This window comes from Trematomus bernacchii, unplaced genomic scaffold (genome assembly GCF_902827165.1).
Source record: "Trematomus bernacchii unplaced genomic scaffold, fTreBer1.1, whole genome shotgun sequence".
Taxonomy (NCBI): domain Eukaryota; kingdom Metazoa; phylum Chordata; class Actinopteri; order Perciformes; family Nototheniidae; genus Trematomus; species Trematomus bernacchii.
Genome location: NW_022987608.1, coordinates 5,296,078 through 5,317,682, shown reverse-complemented (window position 1 = coordinate 5,317,682; position 21,605 = coordinate 5,296,078). Strand labels below are relative to the sequence as shown.

Below are 21,605 nucleotides of genomic sequence, written 5' to 3'. Positions count from 1 at the left end.
TTTAAACTTTGTTACCGTTAGCGGCAACCTTTTCTTTCACCAGTTGAGAACTGAACGTTTGATTATTTGTGAAAATACTTCAGAGACAGTGATGGGAGCCTAGAAGGAAAATGACACACACTCACACCTCAGTCAGGCACTGCAGTGCAGAGTGAAGAAAACCAAAGGACCCACATGAAGCTTTACACAACTTTATTTGAAGATTGTGTATAAATACACATGCACATTTCAATGTAAACCCAAGTGAACTCAAGTGCAGCCAACCTGGAAACCCGTTATGTCGTCATGCAAGGATGTCTGGATACTTTTTCATACAAAAAAACAGTCCCCATAACAACAGAACCATCCTTTTTCTTAAAAAATATCCCCTCCTGACGAGAGCACAGGCTAGACTTTGCAAACTGGTGTGTATGCGTGGACACACACGAGTCACGGTTCCCCCAACGACAGTTCAGGTCTTTCCGAGCTTTAAATATATTGTCTTTTTATTATTAAATGCTTACATATAAATAAATAAACTTTATCAAATGTGCACTCACAGAGTGAACTCTTATGTACAATATTGTATAATAGCGATCAAATCTCACACAGTCAGGATGGGATTGGGGGGGTGAGTCGTCCAAAAAGCACGGAGATACTCAGAAAGGCCTGGTACACGTCTGATATTCTGCGGCGACAGCAGGTGTTTACACTGGAGCGACAAAAAGAAAACACTCCACCATGGAGAATAGTTTATCACATCGATGGAGGAATATCCCGCCTTTACCGATCATGATCCCGGAAGCTCAGAGGCCTTTTAGGCAGACTCACCCCACAGATTTCAGATTTGTCCACCTCCCTTTCTCCCTCAAAGCTCAGGACCACAGAGAAGCATTGTGTCCCCCTCTGCAAAGGGACGCATTCAGCAGAACCCATGATTTCATACAGCTAATATCAAAGGCGATCACATTCAACCAAACCAAGAGGGGAAAAAATGACAAATCTGGCCCTGTAGATAATCAAAAAGGCATCAAATGCATTACATCTGGTCATTTCATCATTTCATTCAGCATACATTCTGGCCCTCTTGTGGGTTTCAAGAAGCAGCGTGAGATGACGTTATGGAGCGGACATTCGAGTGTGAGGGGATGGTGATGTGCAAAGTAAAAGGCTACCGGTCTGAGATTAAGAGTTAAGGCCGAGGTGATCCCAACAAGAGATGATCCATCTGATGTGAGTGGAATCACTGATGTTTCCTAATCTCACAGCGCCTCCGAGATGAAGAGAGCAGAGGCGTGGTAAAGCTTCAAAACAACACCTGGGGATAAATTAAAGCGGGAGAATAGAAGCGGAGACTTGGTGTGATTAAGACAGAGTGAGACAGTATGTTACTGATTCATATTCGCAGGTAAAATGTGCAAAAATCTGAATCTGTCTTGGATAACTTGTCATTATTATATAAAGGAGACAAAAGCAGGACCTTAATTCGCTTAAGTTCATGCCGACGCAGAAGTAACCTGTGTTAAAATGCACAGCAGTAGCAGCAAAAGCAGCACAAAGTTTGGCTGTTCGACACGTTTAAAAAAACAACGATGTTCCTAAAGTCTACACTGTACACGCGTCTCACCTCCGGCTCACTGAAGGCAGATGATCCTCTGAGAGTCAGCGTTATTGTTAAACAGCTGCAGTGTGTCTGGCGATAATATGTGTAAAAAAAAAAAGAAAAGAAACGTGGATGGTTGGTGATTGTGCAAGTTCATAACGTGTCAGCGCATCGTGAAAAACCCCGATATAATTCAGTGTTTAAAATATTTACATGATCTAAATGATAATAAAATGATATGCTAACAATGCATTGCTCTCAAAAAATGATATAAAAATAACACAAAAAGCAGATTAAGAGTCTAAATCCATCCCTTATGTCGCTCAGTGACTCTTATTCTGCTAACCCTTAAACGAATGGACGTGGCGTCACACTCACACACACACACTTTATACACACACACACACACAGTGATCTGACCACAGAGGAGGGCCCTGATTTCTTAAGAGTTGCGTAACCCGGCAGCTCCCTGACCGAACAGCTGCCCCACCCCCCGCCTGTGGAGGGGGGCGGAGTCTGAGCTGCTGGTGGCGCCCGCTGCCATGCTGTGTGTCCATATGGCTTTGGATGGAAAGATCCTAGTCTCTCTCTCTCTCTCCTCCTCTCTCTCTCTCTCTCTCTCTCTCCGTTTATTTTGTCCCTCGTTTGCCTCAGTTGGTTTTCATGGTGACGTCTCGATTTGGCGCCGGCTTCTCCTCCTCCTCTCTTCCTCACCATTTCCCTGCTCGTTATCGTTCTTCCTGCGGCGGTTCTCGTTTCAGGTCCTCCTCGTCGCTCTGAGGGGCGGCGGCAGAGGCAGAGGCAGAGGCAGGGGCTGAGGCAGAGGCAGGGGCTGAGGCAGAGGCAGGGGCTGAGGCAGAGGCAGAGGTCAGAAGCAGAGAGAGGCTGATGGCTGAGGCAGAGGCAGAGGCAGAAGACGAGGCAACCTGAGAGGAAGAGGCGGCCTTTCTCTCCTCGCCTTCCTTCTCCTCATCTTCTCCTTCCTCCTCCTCCTCTCTCCTCATTTTCCTCTTCCTCCTCATCTACCTCGCGGTCGAGAGAGAAGTAGCCGGTGCCCTTCACCGTGTCCTGCCGCTGGTTAGAACATGCACGTAGCCTGCTTTGGACTGAAAGAAAACACCAGATAAATACACTTAGCTATCTGCACAATAACTCATTTCAACTTCTACCAGCATGACTGTGCATTTCTTCATCCTGATGAGTCAACTGGATGATGCTGCATTAATGAGAGCCTGCCTAAATGTTTGTGGGTGAACCTACTGTCGGCAAATACTCACTAAAGCACCAAATGTGTGTTATTTTCACCACTGAAAAATAACTATGTCCTCGTCCCGGGTAACATGTATTACATGTATCTATCGCCTGATCATTTTAGCCTTTGCAGACCATTTACATGCAAAAAAAATATGAAAAGCACTCTATAAATAAAAAGTATTGTTATTATTTCTTCATGTCTTGATAAAAACCTGCATTATCAGTCGTGTCCAGAAAACAGACACCTCATATTTAATGTAAAAGTAGCACAATCACACTTTTTGCCACTATCTACAGTCTTTCAGAAAATGATACAAGTACCAAATATTTAATAAACAGTTATTTACAATGATTTCTGTGGTACACAATTCAACAATTATGTGAAATTGTGTTTATAGACACATTGTCATTATTTTCCAAAAAGCAAAAGGTGATTGATACATACACGGTATCACCTGGAATGTGACCTAAAACACAGGCAGGTGATAGTAATATCCACAACTTGTGCTCATGGAGTAATGCTGCACCATGCCGTGGAAAGGCAGCAGGTGTAGTGGAATCATCAGTGTGTAGTGAGGTGGAAAAGCCTCTACCAACACATCCTAATGAGACTTCAGTGTTGTTTCCATGTGCCAATTACTGTATATCAAGAGCTGTCCAGGAGCAGAAAGTGCTACAGACCCTCACAGTTCCTTGTTAGTGCCGTTTCCACACAGTTGGATGTCTTTGATAAATCAGCAATGTAGTCATTAATCCCAATTAGTGACAACCTCAGAAGTGCATTACTTTGATTAAATTCTAGTTTGTGTCCAGCTGAACTGCCTCAGATGAATTCACACAAGGACCGCTGCCAACGAGGACACTCACCACTATTTGATCTTCGCTGGCAGGAGACACGCTGCTGTCGTCGTAGTTGTACCACTTCTCGTCGTCTTTGTTCTTGCCGTATGCCGTGTCTGAGCGAGAGGAGAAGACAGGAATAGACATTAGTTTTCCTTTAACATGTGTACCATTCTGTACTTATACACCACTTACACCTGCATTTATAATTCAAAGATTCTATTCAGTACAATATGGTTGCTGTTTCTTGATACATTTTTGGGCATTTTGTTTTAGGAACACCCAAACAGAGATGCTAGTGAGCCATTTTAAAAAAGGGCCTTGTCGTGGAGTAAACAAAAACGCATACAAAGTCTAAATGTGCCGTTGTGAACACTTAAAAAAGTAATAGATTACAGTTATTAAAGTACAATACAGTATAGTAAATCTACTTCAGTCCCCGTCAAAACTACTGGGAACCCAAGCATTTGTTGGCTATAATTACAATAGCATATCATTTTAGACTCGACACAGAAACCTAATCTAATGTAGTTAAAAAAGAACTTTAAAGTGCAGCATCTCCAGTTATTTGACTGATATTTACAGGTTGCTTCAGTCACTAATGTGTCAGGCATATGATAAATGCTATATTGCAGAGCATGTTTCTGGATCATGCTGCATCGAGGCAGTGTGGTGAAGGTACACACTAATACAAGTGAAACATTAGGCAGTGATGCTGTGTGCTGGATCTTACAGTGCCTCCCCCCATCCCTCCGTAGTGGTTGGACACAGCGATGAGGTCGTAGAGACAGGGCCCGGAGTTGGGGTTGATCAGGAACTCTGACATGTCCAGGTCTCTGCAGGAAACACATCACAGTGTACCGTCAGTGGTCATGTGACATGCAATGACTAAATATACGCTGTGGGGGCAGAACCCCTTTGAATGAAGCTTATTTTACTGAATCAGATCGTGGGATGTGTTTCCAATTACGCTCTTAGGGTGCAGGGGAGTATAGTGGTGCAGGGATGATGAATTTTATAGGCTAACCGGAACACATTTTTCCATTGGATTTCACCAGTGGGGTATTTACAGACTTATTTTATATCGTAGAACTAAATGTGAAATTCTCTTCGGCTTGTGTTTACCACAGACCTTATATCTTACCAAAAACTCATGTCAAAAAACAATGACAAATGATCCCGTTAGTGCTAAAATGCTAACTCACTTCCGGGCTAAGACTCATTCCTATTAATGCATTAGTGTAGGATCGGATGAACGTCGTTTTATTGCCTGTTGTGCGCGTACTTGAGTGGAAAATCCACCAGGGAGTCCAGCTTGTCCCTCATGTAGCGGCTGTAGGAGAAGCGCTTCAGATGGACCACCAGCACCGGGGGCAGACTCCACAGGTCCAGCTTCTTGGTGGCCTGCTGGTGCTCTTTACAGTCCGGACAGTACCTACGGGACAGGAGGGCATTGGATGTGAGCAGATGCAGTGGACTTCATTTGTTTGGCTGTGTACCGATTGTAAGAATGTGTGGCGTTCCTCACCATGGGTCCTCTGCTCCCAGTTTCTCCTTGGTGGTGAAAAGTTCGATGCAGTCCTTCAGCTTGAAGTAAGCCTTCTTCTGAGGCTTGTACTCCATGCTCTCGTGCTTTTCAAAGTCCTGCAAACACACATACAGCTGTTAGAAAACCTGCCATATCATTAAACACGACGGCAGACTGAACTTGTTCTACACGGCACGCTCTGCTGCATTAACACGGCAAAGTTAGATATCTGTATCGGAGAACGTCTTCTGATATTGGCTTTACCTCGACGACGCTCTCGTCAAAGTACTTCTTCCTCATCTCTGGATCCCAGTCCAAGGAGAGATAAGAGCGGTCTGTGAAGAATGAAAGTGGACAGAATACACAAGTAAGACGAGGAAAATCATCATCTTTCAGGATGTTGTTTCATCCCTGCATCTACAGGGTCATTTTTTCAGGTGATAATGATTAATGGATGTGCTGCAAATATCCATGCGTTGTTAAATATCAATTGTTGTCACAGTAACCCTAGATAAATAACAGATTGGAAGTATAGGGTTTATTTTCCTCCCAATACGAGTTCTTTATCCCCTGCCCCCCCCTTACCGCTGAGTCGGAGGTGTCCCTCGTCGAAGCGGATCTGCCGGGTGTCCTCCTTGATGAGGGAGAAGTCCGTTTTTCCCATGTTATTGAACTGGAATGTGAATAGTCTCTTCCTGTTGTTCCCCGCCGTCTGCTGGGCCTTGGTGGAGTTTTGTGGAGCGACCACGCCGTTCTCCAGCTCGTTGTCCACCGAGTCCTCTGATTGGCTGTTGTCGTTCTCGGAGGGCAGCTCCTGATCCTGACTCGACTCGTCGTCCTGCTCGTCGGTCTCCATCTCGCCTGAGGGAGGACGGAGATCGTTGTAAAGCAGCGAGGATGTTTCCAGTGGTGGAATGTAACAAAGTACATTTACTCAAGTAGTGTACTTAAGTAAAAAAATGTAGGTACTTGTACTTTACTTGAGAATTTTCACATTATGCTACTATTCTATACTTTTACTCCACTACATGTTATCGGCAAATGTTGTACATTTTACTGCATTTCATTTATTTTACAGATGTATTAACTAAATACTTGAGGGTTTAGATTATTAATACAAAATATAAATCAACATATCAAATATTAGACATTTGTATAGGTTAATCTACTCATTATGATCAAATGTAAACCACATAAACCCCAGATTTGCCAAGTGCAAAACTGAAGTGATTAACACATTCATTAATCAATTGGTTGTTTTTAAAGTATTCTGGCTTCAAATGAGGGTACTCACTGGGCGACCCCTCCTCCAGAACTCCGTTAGTGGTGTTGCCGTTGACAGCGTGTTGTTTTGACGGCTGCGTCTCCTCACAATCCTCCTCTTCCTCCTCTACTGAAGATCGCACAAATCGGCTGCAAGCACAAAATAAGAATCAGAATTCCTTTATTAGTCCCAAAGCAGGGAAATGTACAGCGTTACAGCAAAAAGTGGTTTAGCAGGTAAAAAAAAAGGCATACAATAAAAAGAAAAATAAGCTAACTTATTCAATATAGAGAAGAAAAGCACACATGAGTAATAACACAATTAAAATAAGGACAAATAGGTGCAGAGCGATGGCTAAAAATGTGTCAAACTATTTTATTTTACAGCAAGCTTTTTGAAAAAGTATGTTTAACTTCTTAAGAGTTATTTTCTTTGCTTCCTGATTGCCTGCCAGTGGATTGTAGACGGTGAGCTTGTGCCAATTGGCGATGGGATTGACGATTAAAGGCATGATGGATGATTGCTGCTCACCAAAACGTTGCTCTTTGCTCCAATAGAGTAGTTAACATGATGGATATGATTTGGATTGCGATATAACAAGATAAAGCTGTATTGAATGTCATTAATATACTTTTTTTTACTGAGGTTCTTAAATTAAGCGTCTGTCATCATATTTTATGACATCACCACCCAAAGAAAAAGGGGGAAATATGATTTTGTGTTATTGTGGTTATATAATTGTGATTTATGGGGTTATAGAACAGACCTCTAATACAGAAGCCTAAATTAATTGGTAAGCTCCATCTTGTATACAGTGTTTAGACAACGTTCTTGTTGCTCTGTGTTGCGTTGTTAATGAGTGAGACACACCGGAGTTGAGGATCTGTGGGGTTTCATTTCCCAAAAATATAATTTACAATTTAGGCATTTAGCAGACGCCTTATTCCAAAGCGACTTACAATGACCAATTACAGGGACATTCTCCCTGGAGTAACTGAGGGCTAAGTGCCTTACTCAAGGGCACACTAGTAGTGGTGTTCCAGGCGGGATTTGAACTCGCAACCTTCTGATCATTAGCCCACCTCACTATCCATTAGACCACCAAAAATATATATATTTTAAAAGAAAAAGAAAATCAATGTATGGGAAACACTGATATAACATAAGATAGTGGCCTCATGTTTAACAGAAGCTAACAGATTTGAAAAGGGAGCCATTTATAGGATAAAAACTGTTTTATTAGTATTTAAAATAATACTCTTATTTCTATTGCAATTGTTTAACTCTATCAAAATATAAATAATCCCCCAACTGTACAAGACACCAGCATTAGGCAATAAGTGTCAATTTTACACAATGACCTTACGATCAAGATGAGAGAATAAAGGGACGTACCAGAGGCGCAGCAGCAGCATGTTGTACAGTTTGTCCTCACTGAGGGTCCTGGGGACGGCGAGCAGGAAGGGCTGTCCGAACAGCGGCGTGCTGGTGTGGTTGTAGCCCGACTGTTTGAACTTCTCCCTCAGGTGAACAGGGATCACCACGTGGTCCGTGTCCTCCACCCTGTTCACTGCCAACTCGAATCTGCAGAGAGGGGAGGGGTCAGCATTGTGGTGCAGAATTAATCACCTGGTAATATTCAAAATGGGTGAATTTAAACATGCATTAGCAGTGCAGATTAGTGACATTAGATGAAGGGATGTGAATTCCCCTTTAGTTGCCTGTCTCTTAGAAAATAAAGTGGCCCTATTATGCAAATGTTCTGGATCATATTTGTATATAGTGCCTCTACTGTGACATGTTAGGTTCAAAAAGTGTTGTATTTCTCTCATACTGCCTGTGCTGCAGCACCTCTTTTCAGCTTCTTGGGATTTTAGCCTTTGCAGACCATTTACATGCACAAACACCTTTATTTCTAAGCTACATAGGCTTAGAAATAAACACAAAATGTTTCCTTTTTGCAGCAAGAGTAAAAAGGAAAATCCTAAGTCCTGCATTTGTATGTCTTTGGCAAATAAAGCTATTTGAATTAGTGGACAGCCAATGATTCAATGCCTTAAATCTCACAAAAAACGTCATTAATAAGGTCAAAATTAAATTGAATTTATCTGGGAAGTGTTCAAACCAATGATAAAACAGACAGATAATTTACACCACGCATTATATCTTATTTTATGGGGTTTTATGCCGTTTCAAACTTTAGATGACAGATGAAGCAAGATTGACACTCACACATAGATATCGTCTCTTTCCATGATGCTGCTGAGGTTCTCGTTGGTGGCGAAGATCCGATGGAAACGGTGGTTGTAGATGTCGGTTACAATCATCTGGGGTAAGGAGAAAAGTAGTCAGAAGACTCTTGGAAATGTAGGCATATCAGCTAATTGGTGATTCTTGTTGGTACACAGAATTAAGATGTTGGACAAAGATACAACAGTCTATTCCATTAGCTGATAAAGATAGGTAGGCAGGGAGAGTTTAACAACTATTTTGTCTGCAGATGATGTTTATACCTTCTCAGCAGGCACCTCCGTCAGGTTTGAAAGCGAGATACACAGGTCAGAGATGGAGCCCACCTTCGGTACAGTCAGCTTGTACTAAAAATAGAAACACATCACATGAGATCAGACCGTCAGGGAGCCAGATGTAGTGCCGTTCAGGGGGTTTCCCATCTTACCTGTGTGGGTTTGGCCAGAGGGTCCAGTCTGACCAGATAGACCTCCAGTGTCCGCTCCTTCCTCATGGGCAGAGGCAGCGTCAAGTAGCAGAAAGGGTCAAAGGTCACAGAGACCTTGGAGCACACAGGACACACCAGGGTGGATTTGAAGAGGCCGTGGAAGATGTCCACAATGATGGAGTTGTTTCTCTTGATGTGGTTCTCCCATGCCTCCTCCGCCACCACCTGAGATAAACAGAAAAAACACAAACATGATATTGTTAGAATGTATTGTTTTTTTTAAAAACTTTTTACCATTGTTTTTAGCGACTTATGCCAACAAAAATTAACACTTTTTCATCCAGTTTTTCTCCTTGTCACCTTATCAGGCCTGCCATTAGCATCCTTTAGCTGGATGTAGGGCTTCTTCCTGATGCGGTTCAAGTCTTCGTGGAGGCCGTCCAGCAGGAAGGCCAGAAGCTCGTGAGAGTCCTGCTGTTGGTAGCCCGAGAACTGCGGGGCGAAGCGGCCCACCTGGGTCTGCAGAGGGGAAATGGAGGAAGCGTTTAAACAGAATGAAAGTAGAAAAACCTAGGATATTTTCCACCCTATTTTAGAAAAAGCTAACATTTCTTGTAAACCCTTTCTAGTAAGACTTTATCACCACACCCTTTGTGAGTTAACCCCCACAGTTCTATGCAGTCAAATTACTGATTTCACATGTTACATGTTTTATTTTAAGATTCAACCTGAAGATAGTTGCACTTTAAGACCCTTCACTGACCAGTATTCTACACTGATGCATTTCTTAGTCTGCTCCTTTTCTACTTGTGAGTGTATATCTTTCAATGACAGTGTTGTTTATTCTCCAAAGACATACTTTTGCTTCCTGCTCCAACTGCCTTACTCTGGTCTGACACAATGATACTGCTTTTACAGCCCTTCCTTTCCAAAAATGTGTAAACAAAAACATTGAACCCAACATTTTGCAATTCTCAGTTTTTCCAGGAAGTCACCTTGAAAGGCCTCGGAGTGACGTAGCTGAATTTGCCCGACCACAGCTGCTTGATAAGCTCGGCGTAGGCTTTGGCAATCTCTCCCTTCATGCCCAGTGGGTTGTCCTCGTTCAGCTCCTCTGTGAACTTGTCCTTAAGGAAGTACTCCGTCAGTGGAGGGATATTGCTTAAACACTGCAAAAGCAAAGAGAGGACAATAATCAGCAGATGCCATCACATCCTTTCCTTGTTTGAAGTACTTGTCATTATATTTGCATATACAGATTGTTTCAAAATGAAAAGGTTCCCTTACCTGCACAGCAGAGTTCATGAAGCAGGTGTTGCCCAGGTTGGAGAGTCCACAGAGGCCTGAGCGCTCACTCTGCCGGCTCTGGTCTGTGTAGTCATAGCTGTTGCTGTATGGGTGGTAGGATGGTAGACTATAGCTTGAATTCTTCACACTGTGCAATAAACATACAAAAGCACATTATATATAGTTGGATAAGATTTGTCAAATTGCTACGAGAAAATAAAAAGAACATCCTATTCAGTTTGCACCATTTCCACTTCAATAGAACACCAAACTACAACCAAAACCAAAACCCCCGCCCCCAAAATATCTCTCTGGCTTCCTGGGTAATCACAGGAAAGTTAAAGCTTCTCCAACCAGCAGACCTCTGGGGGGGCTTGTTGGTGGTTTCTGGCTCCCACTGGTCTAGGGACACAGCAGTGATGGCGGTGGAGGCACTGGCCTCGCAGTTCAGCACACGGTGGTCCACCCTCCGGCTCTCCAGCTCCACCGCCTCAGGCCTCAGGCACCACCAGCAACACAGGAGCATGACATCTCAGCCCCGCCCCGGCCCACATGTCAGCTGGAAACTGAAGCACCGGTAGGGTTCAGTTTGGGCCCCGGTGCACGCAAAGTCTGGATCTTATAGGCCCGGGAATAAAAGTCCACCTTTGGTCTCCAAGGTTGAGTCCTGGTGTCACCTCAGCTGAACCCAGTAGCTGTTTTGATGTAGTCCGAAACCAACTAAATATGACTTCCAAGTCCAGCCAGGGCCGATAATCAATCCACAGAACGCAGTAAACACACACTCCTCCTCTATCTGACGGCTATCCTCTCCTCTCCTCTCTCCCCTGCTTCATTTTCCGCCTGTTATCTTGTTATGCTCTCTGCCTCAGATCCCTTCCCTCTGTCCCGTCCTGTCCACTGGTCTCCGCTCCTCCCTCTGGCCTGCCTGCTGCTCTCTGCCGCTCTACGGCTACCGGCAGATATTTATAGCAGCATCAGCAGCAGCAGCAGCAGCAGCAGCAGCAAAGGATGCTCAAGACTACCGCTATCGAAAGCTAGAGGTGCACAGAGAGAGGGAGGGAGAGGCAGAGAGAATAGGGGGGTGGGGCGGACAGTGGGGGGGGGGGGGGGGGGGGAACAGAAGCTAAATGAGATGGGGATGGAGGGAGCAGCTGATCCACTGCATCCAGCTGAGGCTGCAGTATGCACGGGCCTGTTAGTATCTCTCTCCCTCTTTAACATACACACACACATTAACACATGCTCATTCAGCCCCCTCGTTCACACATTACACTGCGCTCCGAGCGACACACACTTGTTCTCCTCTCCGTGACATTGTTAGCTGCCCCTTCAAACACACACTTTGACAGTCCCTCTTTTATCTTTTTAATATGCCACGGCTGTCTGGATTTTTTTTTTTTTTTAAAGGGGGCAGGGGCTACATCAATAAACTACGATCTAACTGAAGAAAAAAGGGTTTCATCAGAGGGGTGTGAAGGGGGGCAGATGAAATGTATTCTGAAGGTCACTTACACTGCAGAATGTGTGCATCGCAATGAGCTCGGGGGGGGGAGAGGGGAGGTAAAGAGACTCGAGGAGGGGGACGGGCAGAATTAGGTGACACAGCCTCGTAAAACTTACTGTATTGCTACCAGGCCAAAAACAGCAAAAGACAAGTGTTATGTAATGCGGGAACACTTCATATGAAGGGGAAAAAAAAGCCCCCATGCATAATTCAGAGGAAACGACAGCTCTGGCACTACAGTGAATCAGGGACAAGGAGGAGAGCTGCTGGGAGTAAAGATCCAATTTCCCCAAGTCACCCCGGAGAAGATGCCACTGCTATCAAACAGCATAAAGCAGAGCTGTGGGATGATCGCGTGTAACCGTACACCAAGATATCAGGAAGAAGAAGCTCGGCCAGCTCTCCTTCTTTATCAATATTGATTTTTCAGGGTGGCTGAGCTTGTGGCTATTATTTCTGCATTCCAACGGTATCAAAGGGAAAATACAACGCAGCAGAGTGTCTTTCTCCACACGCAGAGGCACTCTCCAACAGCATGCAGTAAATCACACACATAAAAGGTGGAAGGGGTGTACTAGACAGCAGAGGGGAGAGCTCCACCCACAGTCGAGCAGTGCTCTCTATAAGGGCTGACGGAGCCCCGAGGTCCCCATGATTTAGCAACAAACCTTAATGTAGGCTACTGACATTTACAGGAAACTGAACAGAGGAAAGAAATTAGCTGTGATTCATTTTGAAGCACAGCAGGAGATCTATCCGAATGATTTTTTAGATGCTTCTCTGGTTTGACTTGCTTTACCTGTCTCTCGTGTTAACATTGTGAAGGACAGTAACGCAAACCTATAATTTGAATTTCCTTACCCAGGATCCAGGACTGATTTCATCCAGTTTGAGTGACATATCTATGAGTTTAAAGGCTTATCAAACACCAACAAAGATGCACAAATCAGGATGTTTGCAACTTCGAATAATTATTATGCCAACTTTTATTGTATCTTTCATTGGTTGTGAGGTTAACAGTAGAAATAGGCCTTTCGTTTAACCTTTTTTTGATACCAGGAATATTCCTTTGCGCATTTTTGATTGGCTAAAAAAGCACTATGGAGGAGGGTTGTGTGTAACCACATCAGGCATATTTCAAAAGGGTCCTGCATTTCTTTTTCCAAGAAAACTCACAGGTTTAGCAATAATCATGGATCAGATTAAAGAAAATCATTCTAAATTGGAATATGAAAAATAATCAGTTCATTAAAGTACATACTGTTGTCTGGATATTGCTTGAAGTTTAATTAGATAACAAACCAAGCGGTTCTCAGGCTTGTCGTTGTGCACCAAAAAAATAACCTAATTGTTCATTCTTTGAATATTATTTACAACTAGGTGTTGTATTAGACAGAAGGGTGTAAGCAAGACCTATTAGCACTCAGTAATGGGTAAAATAATTATCCCATTAGCCATAACCATGCAGCCCGAGCCAGAGCTATCAATCAGTGAGGTAGAATATCAGATGCAAACTATCAACTAGCATAATGAAATGCTGAGGAAGGCACCCAGAGGCACCGGCCGGCCACTTATAGAGAGCACTGCTGTCGCTGGAGAAAATTCAAAGAAGATCAATCTTTCGTAAGCCCCCCCCCCCCCCCCCAGCAATCCCCTCCCTGATTGATGCTTTTAAAGCTGAACCTGCTTCATCACAAGACAGCATTTAGACCAACCAAAGGCAGAGATAGACCTGTATGAGGAAGTTCTTCAAACTTCATACTGGTTTCTGTTAGCGAAGTGAATTAGGAATGAGTGCAAATTGAAAGGAAGTTCCCTCTTTTGAAAGGAATTTCTGCAGGAATTACAATAAAGAATGCCAGTTAATGTGAAGGTTTTTTGCTGAGTAATACTACACACTCTATCTCTGGCTGTTGGCATCCAAACCCCGCCTCCCCCCCCTCAGCTAATTCACCCACAACTAAGCCTTACTTCCTGCTGTTGAAGCTGCTGTTATGATTGTTTGTGAGAGATGAAGGCGAGATCTTTGGCAAAGCACAGAGATTGGAAGCACCAGATGACCTTCAAAAGATAAAGAATAGATCATGAGTTAGAGTAGTGGAAAAATAAGAAGCCGTTCCAGAAAGGTGTGCCCAACAAAAAGTGTCCACAAAATAAAAGCTGAGATGATTCAGAAACGAGTGGGAGGGGATATGTGAGCAACTCAAGGTCAAGCAAAAGACTGAAAGTCATAGAGAGGACATCTTTGAAGATGATGAGGTGCTCTAGTGGCATAGCAGGGAAACTAGATTTTAAAATGTACATGATTACATTTTGCAATTAAGGATGAGGAGTACATTTAAAAAGGTGTTTTCAGAAAGCTCCCCGAAGGCGAATCAGCATTGGTGACAGTGTGGAAATAGCGTTTTTATTTCGGTGGCTACATTGTCTTTTAGTCACGGCGGGTGAGGTGGCGTTCACTCACTTGGGTGCCTTGGAGCCTCGGGGCCAAGAGCCGTCCTCAGCCTTCTGCTCTATTACGAGAACCTGTGGGAGACAGAAAAGAGAAAGTAGGGCTCCATCTGCTTCCAAACTTTTAAGTCAAATGTACTTCAAGTATTTGCTTCCTTTACTGCTGTACAGTGAACAGAAGTGGTTGTGTGCGATCAGAGGAATGAAAGCTAAATAGTTGGATTTATTTTGAGTTGGAGGAATGGTTGGGGCAGGGCGATATGGAGAAAGTGAAATATCACAAAGATTCTCATCAATTACCTCGATATCTAACAATTGTAAAACACCTGTTCTGTATTGAAGCATGTTTTAACTTTTTATTTGTTATGTTTATCGGAATTTTATATATATTTACTTTTTATGTTTATTTATTCATTTTAGATTTTACTTAAAAATGTTATGTTTCTTTAAATATTTTATTTATTTATTTGTATTTATCTTTTAAAAGGACAGCTGTCGCGAAATGCAATTTGTTCCCCCATTATAAATTAAGTATTCAGATGCTTTGATTCTGATATTGTGACTATTGCATGGTTTGTGCATCACAAAATATTTACACAATGAGATTTTGGATAAATAATCATCAGTGATGTGGATATCAGGATTAGGTGGGTAAAACAAACAACCATAGAGTTAGAACAGTCTGGGAAGATCAGAAAATTACGTCTGGTTACTGTAATCCAGGCTTAAAAACTAGAAAAATACACTTATTACCATTTCCTAAATTTTAAATCTAAGTATACTCTGAATAGACTAAGTTAATTAAAAGACATGATGACCTGATATCTAAATGCAGTACACATTTAATTGTATTAAATACAAACAAAAAGGACAGATGTGTTTTTGCCTTTCAAAACATTGTGAAGATCTGCCATTGACTTCTTAAAATCTCTGAGTGAAACCAACAACCTGTTACTGCTGTTGCTAATGGGGTGAGACAGGGAGTAAGATGGATCTCTGGAGTGGGACAGCCCTTTGTGGCCGTGTGTGTGAATTAATATCAGCCTATATAGAGAGTGTGTGTGCTGTAGTAGACTGCCAGGTGGATGCCAGGACACGCGTGCAGAATTGAAGCAGCTTACAAAGAGAGGTTGTGGGATTTGAAGTTGTAAACATCTCATAAACGGACAATAGCTTCAGCTTCCATTGAAAATACTTTGCTAGGTGTCAGCTTTGCTGTTCTCTGTCACCATAGATTTTCATTGTATTGCATTCATTGCATTAACAACTCCCATATTCAGACTTTTAAGTACCTAAAATACTTGCTTAGGTTAGGTGTTCACCCATGAGAGAAACTGGGTGGATAATCGAAGCAGTGATTATACAAAACAAGACAAAAGCACCACCTAAAGAGACTCACACTTCAAAGACACTTGTCATAGTTTGAGTCTGGCATATAGCGTATAGAGAATTGAGAAAAGTTATTGAAGAACTTTGCATGGAGATTAGTTAGACTGCCCTCTGCAGGTCATGACAACCTGTTGGATACAGATTTAAATAAATCAGAGAAATAATGGTTTTCCTGAAGCTCCACTTTCCTGTGATTTTGAAGGGTACAAATAAGGGAAAAGCGTTCCGCAAAAGGGAGATTGTAACTAGAGCATATTTCACTTAATAATAATAATTCATTACATTTATTAGAGCACTTTTCCAAATGCTCAAAGCGCTTTACATCCACTTAGTTAAAGGTAGGGTAGGTAAGAATGGAGAAACCAGCTCGAGTCAGTGCGCTAGAATTTGAAAGTACGCAGCCGAAAGAAATCTGCCCCTTCCTTCAGACTTCCTTACAGAGCCCCTCCTCCAACACACACGAACGCGCACATGACCAATGAGGGCACAAGATAAGTTTGTGCACAGATTGAAAGGCTGACAGGCAGGTAGGCCATCCAGTTATTTTAGCCGGGCCGGCTCAGAAGATTGGTCGTGCTTTTTACAGCGCCACGGCTTCCACAGAGGACATTTTTTTATGTATTTATTGTCAAAGCATTTAATATATTCATTGCTATCGGGATGTTAAGAGCATTCCATGGAATATAACAAAACGTGTTTCTGAAGTGAATTACCTACCCCACCTTTAAGGAAAAATAACTGTCTACATAGTGAGCCATATTTGACCTGCTTTGAGGACATTTTGTCCACCATGTCTTTTTTCTTTATGTCTTGAAAAGAAAGCTTTAAACTGTTCCCTGCGACAGTTTCTGATCAAACAACCAGAAGTCCGTACCTGTCCTTGGTACAGTCCGGCGTCTTGAATGGTGCTGTCGGGTTTGTTGAGAGGCTCAAAGGTGTTGCTCATGTAGCGGTTCCACATCCTGGTCTCCTTCTCATCAGTGATGCTGAACAGCTTCCTCATCTCCTTCTCGATCATGTCTGCAGGAAAAGAGTAATAATACAAATACAAAATAAATTAAAAATAAATTTAATTAGTGATGGTTATTAGTGGTGAAGAGTAAAACAACAAGTAATGGTGTGTAAGTTCTTTTTTTCATCAACAGACCACATTTGTTCAGACATTACACAATTATTCAAGTATTGTCTACAAATCCACTTTACTCCATAGACATGATGATGTGTTGTTAAATCATGAAAATTGTTGATTCATGTTTTAATGGTTGCCCAAATCAGACAAAAGATGAAATGCAAGCAGTTGAATTACAAGTTTAAAATAAAGAGTCTTTACCGCTGGACAAAAAGCTACAAACACCACATAAGGCTTTTGTCTTCAGGGACTGTGGGAAAGCTTCAAATCTACATTTAAACCTTGAAACAATTGACTCCGTACGATTCACAGATATTTAATTTCTACAACTCCGATCAACAGTGATGCAAACATGACACCCGAGTGGACACGGGTGTTCACTCTTTTTTTAGACACAATGCTTTTCAACACACGATGAAGTGAATATATAATGGATAAAATGAAAAGTTTAGCATAACTAGAGGCATAAAAAAAATGTCTGCTTCAGGTGCCGACAGGGGACGTAAGCCATTGATGTTGAATGTTAAAAAACCCGGGAAAAAAACAAAAGACATACTCGTCTAATGGCTAGTGAAATTTGCCTATTTTGAGTATTTTTCTATGTTTCATAAACCAGCATAAAGGGGATAATTTGGTAGGAAGAAAGGGTATATGAACTCTGACTTAAAGGAAGTCATCTTGGAAGTGCGATCTACCAATCAGAGGGTCAGTGGTTTGATCCCTGCAGTCAACATGTCCAAATGTCCTTGAGCAAGATACCCAGCCCCAAATTGCTCCCGTAGGAATGTATTGAAGTGTATGCAAGTCAATTTGGATAAAAGCCTCAGCCTAATAACATGTAATGTAATGAACTCATGGAGGACACTGAAGAATGACATAGACAGTTGCTCCCGATTGACTTAGGCCTACCTATTGTGTCGGCTTTACTGAAGCGTCTGGTGATCACATTGTCCATGTTGCCGTCTTCACACAGCTTCAACTCCGTCAGGTACACCTCCACCTTGCAGTGCTTCACAAACATACCCTGTTCCACCACCTGGAGAAGGAGCACAGTGAAATGATTAACCATCCACACAATCTTAGATGATGATCAAAGCATGATGAGTCAAATAAGTTGTATACATCAGAACCGAATCTCCAATACTACACATTACATTCTTACAAGGAAAACATTTTTCTATTAAAAAAAAAAACATCATATACCAGGAATCCTCAGGATTATTCCAAACATTTTCCAGCTTCTGTTTTAATCTTAACTGCGTGTCATATATGAATCACATTAAAAGTCATCTTAGACATAATGTCAAGCAGAAACACAAGATAAATCACTGCTGTCCCTCTATCAGATGGCTAAACAGCCGCATCGTGTTTTATATGCCTATTATGATACAAAACTATTTCACACCAACATGAGTCAACTAAATATGGCTGACCAGCCATTTGCTGGTTATTCTTTCAACATGAATTAGTATGCTTCCCATCCCATGTACATACACTGCTTTGAAATCATTTAAATGCTGACATAAACAATTTAAAGTGTCAGGTAAATCTGAAGTTGTACTAGTTTCTGTTTCTCACGATTCACAAAGCACACTTTGGTGGTCTTGCTGCCACTCATCTGATCGGAACAGAGTCAGAGAGCTTAAATTAGCAGCACCTCGTGGAAACAGCTGAGGGGTCCCAGCCTATTTATGACCCCCCTTCAACACACACACACACACAAACACACACACAGACACACACCACTTCACAAATGAGAACCGCAATAGTCATGCACACACGCAGCTCATATTCTCCCCCCCCCCCCTCCCATGCCAAGATCCCCCCAGTGGGCCCATCCTACCCCTTAGCGAAACACCCATGTGTTAGTAAACCCGACGCAAAAGCCCAAGTCATGGCAGAATTTCTCACAAATCAGAGCTGAGCCAAAACCCATTCTCCCCACCCACTCCATTACTCCCAGTGTGGTATTGCCTCCTCTCAGAAGCTCTCATGCTGCTCCTCTCAGAGTGACCTCAACCAGCATTCCTCCACTTCAAAAAACAAGGACACGCAGGAACACTTCGCCGGTGTTGGCATATCACACCGGAGTACGACAACGGAAGGAAACGCGCAGAACCTGTGACTACAATCCTCCTAAAAATCCTCTTTAAACGCTTGTGTTTCCGCGCCTCTCAGGATGACACCCGCCGAAAAAGAGACAAAGAGGGTAAAAGAAGAGGAAAACTGATAATGAACCTCCTGCATGTTGTGTCTCGCGGATCGCTCCATGTAGCTTTTCTGTCATCCAGCTTGTTGCCTGAAAATAGAAACCCGGCAGCCACCCGATACGTCCCAAGACATACATGGCAAAATGGGAGGGTCAATGTAAGGGGGGGAGAAAGAACGAGAGAGAGAGAACGGTAGAGATGAAGGGGGGAGAGGAACCTCTTCTAGCAGCCATGATGCCATGATGACTAGTGAGATTTGAAGCGGGGAATTAATACCGTAGGTGCTGTCAAGTTGTAGCTGCCATCATGGAGTACTAATAAACTGTGACCACTCATGGAGCCATTCAGCGTGTGTTTCAATCTACAAAATGGAAAGTACTTAAATAAATAGTTCATGACAGAAAGAAAGAAAATATATGAAAACAACATCCTTGTTTCTTCATTTTCATTAAGGGTTAATGTCCATTAATTTAGCATATTCTTATTACCAATAAATAACTACTAGAGCAGTTCTTATGGTTACACAAAAGCCTACGGTAAAGTATTCCCAAAGAAATGTTCCAGACTGTCTTTGGACATTCTTTTTGTTGAAAATGAATAATGAGCAGCAGGAGAGCCATGTCAATACAAGCCATTACAATTATGCTAGACTCTTCATATCTTGATCTCAAATGGCCATAATAATTCATGTTTTTCTACTTCAACCCAACACAGGCAATACTACGAAACACCACCGTTAAACCACAACACAAAAATCCACCATAGCTAGTGCTATATTGCCCATTTGGATGCATTCTAAACACAGTGAGAAGAACATTACTTAACCACAAAATCCATTCATAAATACCAAAGCCTTACCTTGCGTGCAATTGGCTCCTGATTATCTGTCAGTCCATACCAGCTGACAAGCTTATTCCAGCCCTCTGTGGGGACCAGGATGTAGTCGAGCTCGTCGATGAGGTGCTCCTTGATGGCCAGCACATCCGCATCTAGAGGTAAGGAGGAGATGGGAGAAAAGTTGAGAAACAAGCAGGCAGACAGAGAAAGGAGATTCCACTCATTCACTCACAACAGTGACCCTGCACTGACTGTCTCCCACGACACAAAACACACAAAGGTACGCTGGAGAGCTTTCCTGAAAAAAGGCTCCTCTATAGAGTCTGATAACAATGGTGTTGTTTCCCCTTTTCCTCTGAATTCTTTGTTACTACTTCCAGAATAATAAAGCTATACTGACTAGGGCTCTATAGTGTGCCACACAGTGTTTACAATATATCCCTTATTGAAAATGAAAGTCTAGGAAGGTAAAGCATTATATCTTACCTCTAAGAAGACCGGAGTTATCAACTGGTCCTGGGTAGACATTCTGGTCACCCATCTGGTATTTGTCCCAACTGTCAAATCCGACATATTTCTTCCACTGTTTGAACCAGTGACTGTCCACCAGGTACCTGAAGAGAAGGAAAGCGATATTATCATTTCAATTCTGATGAAGCAAGATGGGACACTCTATTCAGTATAGTTTATGTAATGGTCACAAAAGAAGCTAAACTAGGGCTTTGAGTATCTTATCTACAATGATGATAATAGATAAGCTTCAGCAGGTAAAGGCTTCCTTGCTGTCAGTGCTCTCAGCAGCAAATCTGACTGTGAGAGGCTAACTTAGCACAGATTGATAGGTGTAACAGTAACTTAGTGACTTCAGCGTGCTGCATGTCTCGCCAGCTGGCTCTGTGATTTTGACAGGTGCTTCTTTTCCGACTCCGCCCTGCTACTGAAGTCGTCGGATGAACCCGGTGGCTGACGAACCACTTAGTGCTTCGGTCGGCTAGCCAATTAGCCATTAGCCTGCTAACTAAATCACTTAAATGAAATGCAGCCACATTGAGCTGGTGTCCCCGTGTGAATAGCGACATTGACATTAGAAAGTAGCGAATATAACCACCAAAATGAATAAGTTCAAGTGTAAAGATATCCATCGTTCTCCATTGACAGTCTATTAGCTAGTGTTAGCTGAAGCTAGCTGACACACATGAAAATGAAAGGAACCCGTTAGCTAGTTTGAAGCTAACTGTCAACACGGCCCGTTTTTTATCCTTTTTGACGTTGTCAGCCTCGGCAGAGCCAGCCGAAGACAACGCGGTATCCTTGAAAAGGTTCCAGCTCAAGTCTTACCAAGTGTCTCCCTTTTTTAGCTGTGTTTTCAACAGTGCCGCGACCTCTCCTCTCTGGGTATCCAGATCAGCCGCTCCTCCTTCCGCCATCTTTCCTCAGACATCACCCACTGCATTGTGGGAAAGAGCGGGGCGTCACCGAGGCACGTTGTGAGTGACGCGGCCGTCTCAGCCAATCATCTGCCGGCTGAGAGTACAGCAGAAGCATGACACCCAGTGGTTACATTATTCTAGAAAAATGCTTCAAAACTGCTCCATCATTGCGGATTCTTGATGTCTAAGAAGCTCTACGCCTCCAAAAAACAAACTACAC

At 42.8% G+C, this 21,605-nt stretch overlaps 1 protein-coding gene across 1 annotated transcript; it reads right to left on the bottom strand.

Annotated features, from left to right (window-relative positions):
• Positions 1-177: 177 nt before the first annotated feature.
• LOC117483186 (ubiquitin carboxyl-terminal hydrolase 15-like) lies at positions 178-21,393 on the bottom strand. Its single transcript, XM_034131404.1, is given in 26 exon segments — positions 178-2,288; positions 2,291-2,339; positions 2,341-2,586; positions 2,588-2,668; positions 2,671-2,688; positions 3,704-3,792; positions 4,385-4,512; positions 4,962-5,111; positions 5,205-5,320; positions 5,469-5,539; positions 5,790-6,065; positions 6,499-6,617; positions 7,864-8,052; positions 8,701-8,795; positions 8,982-9,065; positions 9,146-9,370; positions 9,506-9,664; positions 10,141-10,314; positions 10,433-10,580; positions 13,911-14,000; positions 14,404-14,465; positions 16,654-16,799; positions 17,818-17,944; positions 19,977-20,107; positions 20,442-20,569; positions 21,294-21,393. Coding segments are annotated over 26 exon segments (3,246 nt in total). The 5' UTR covers positions 21,383-21,393; the 3' UTR covers positions 178-2,232.
• Positions 21,394-21,605: the final 212 nt, after the last annotated feature.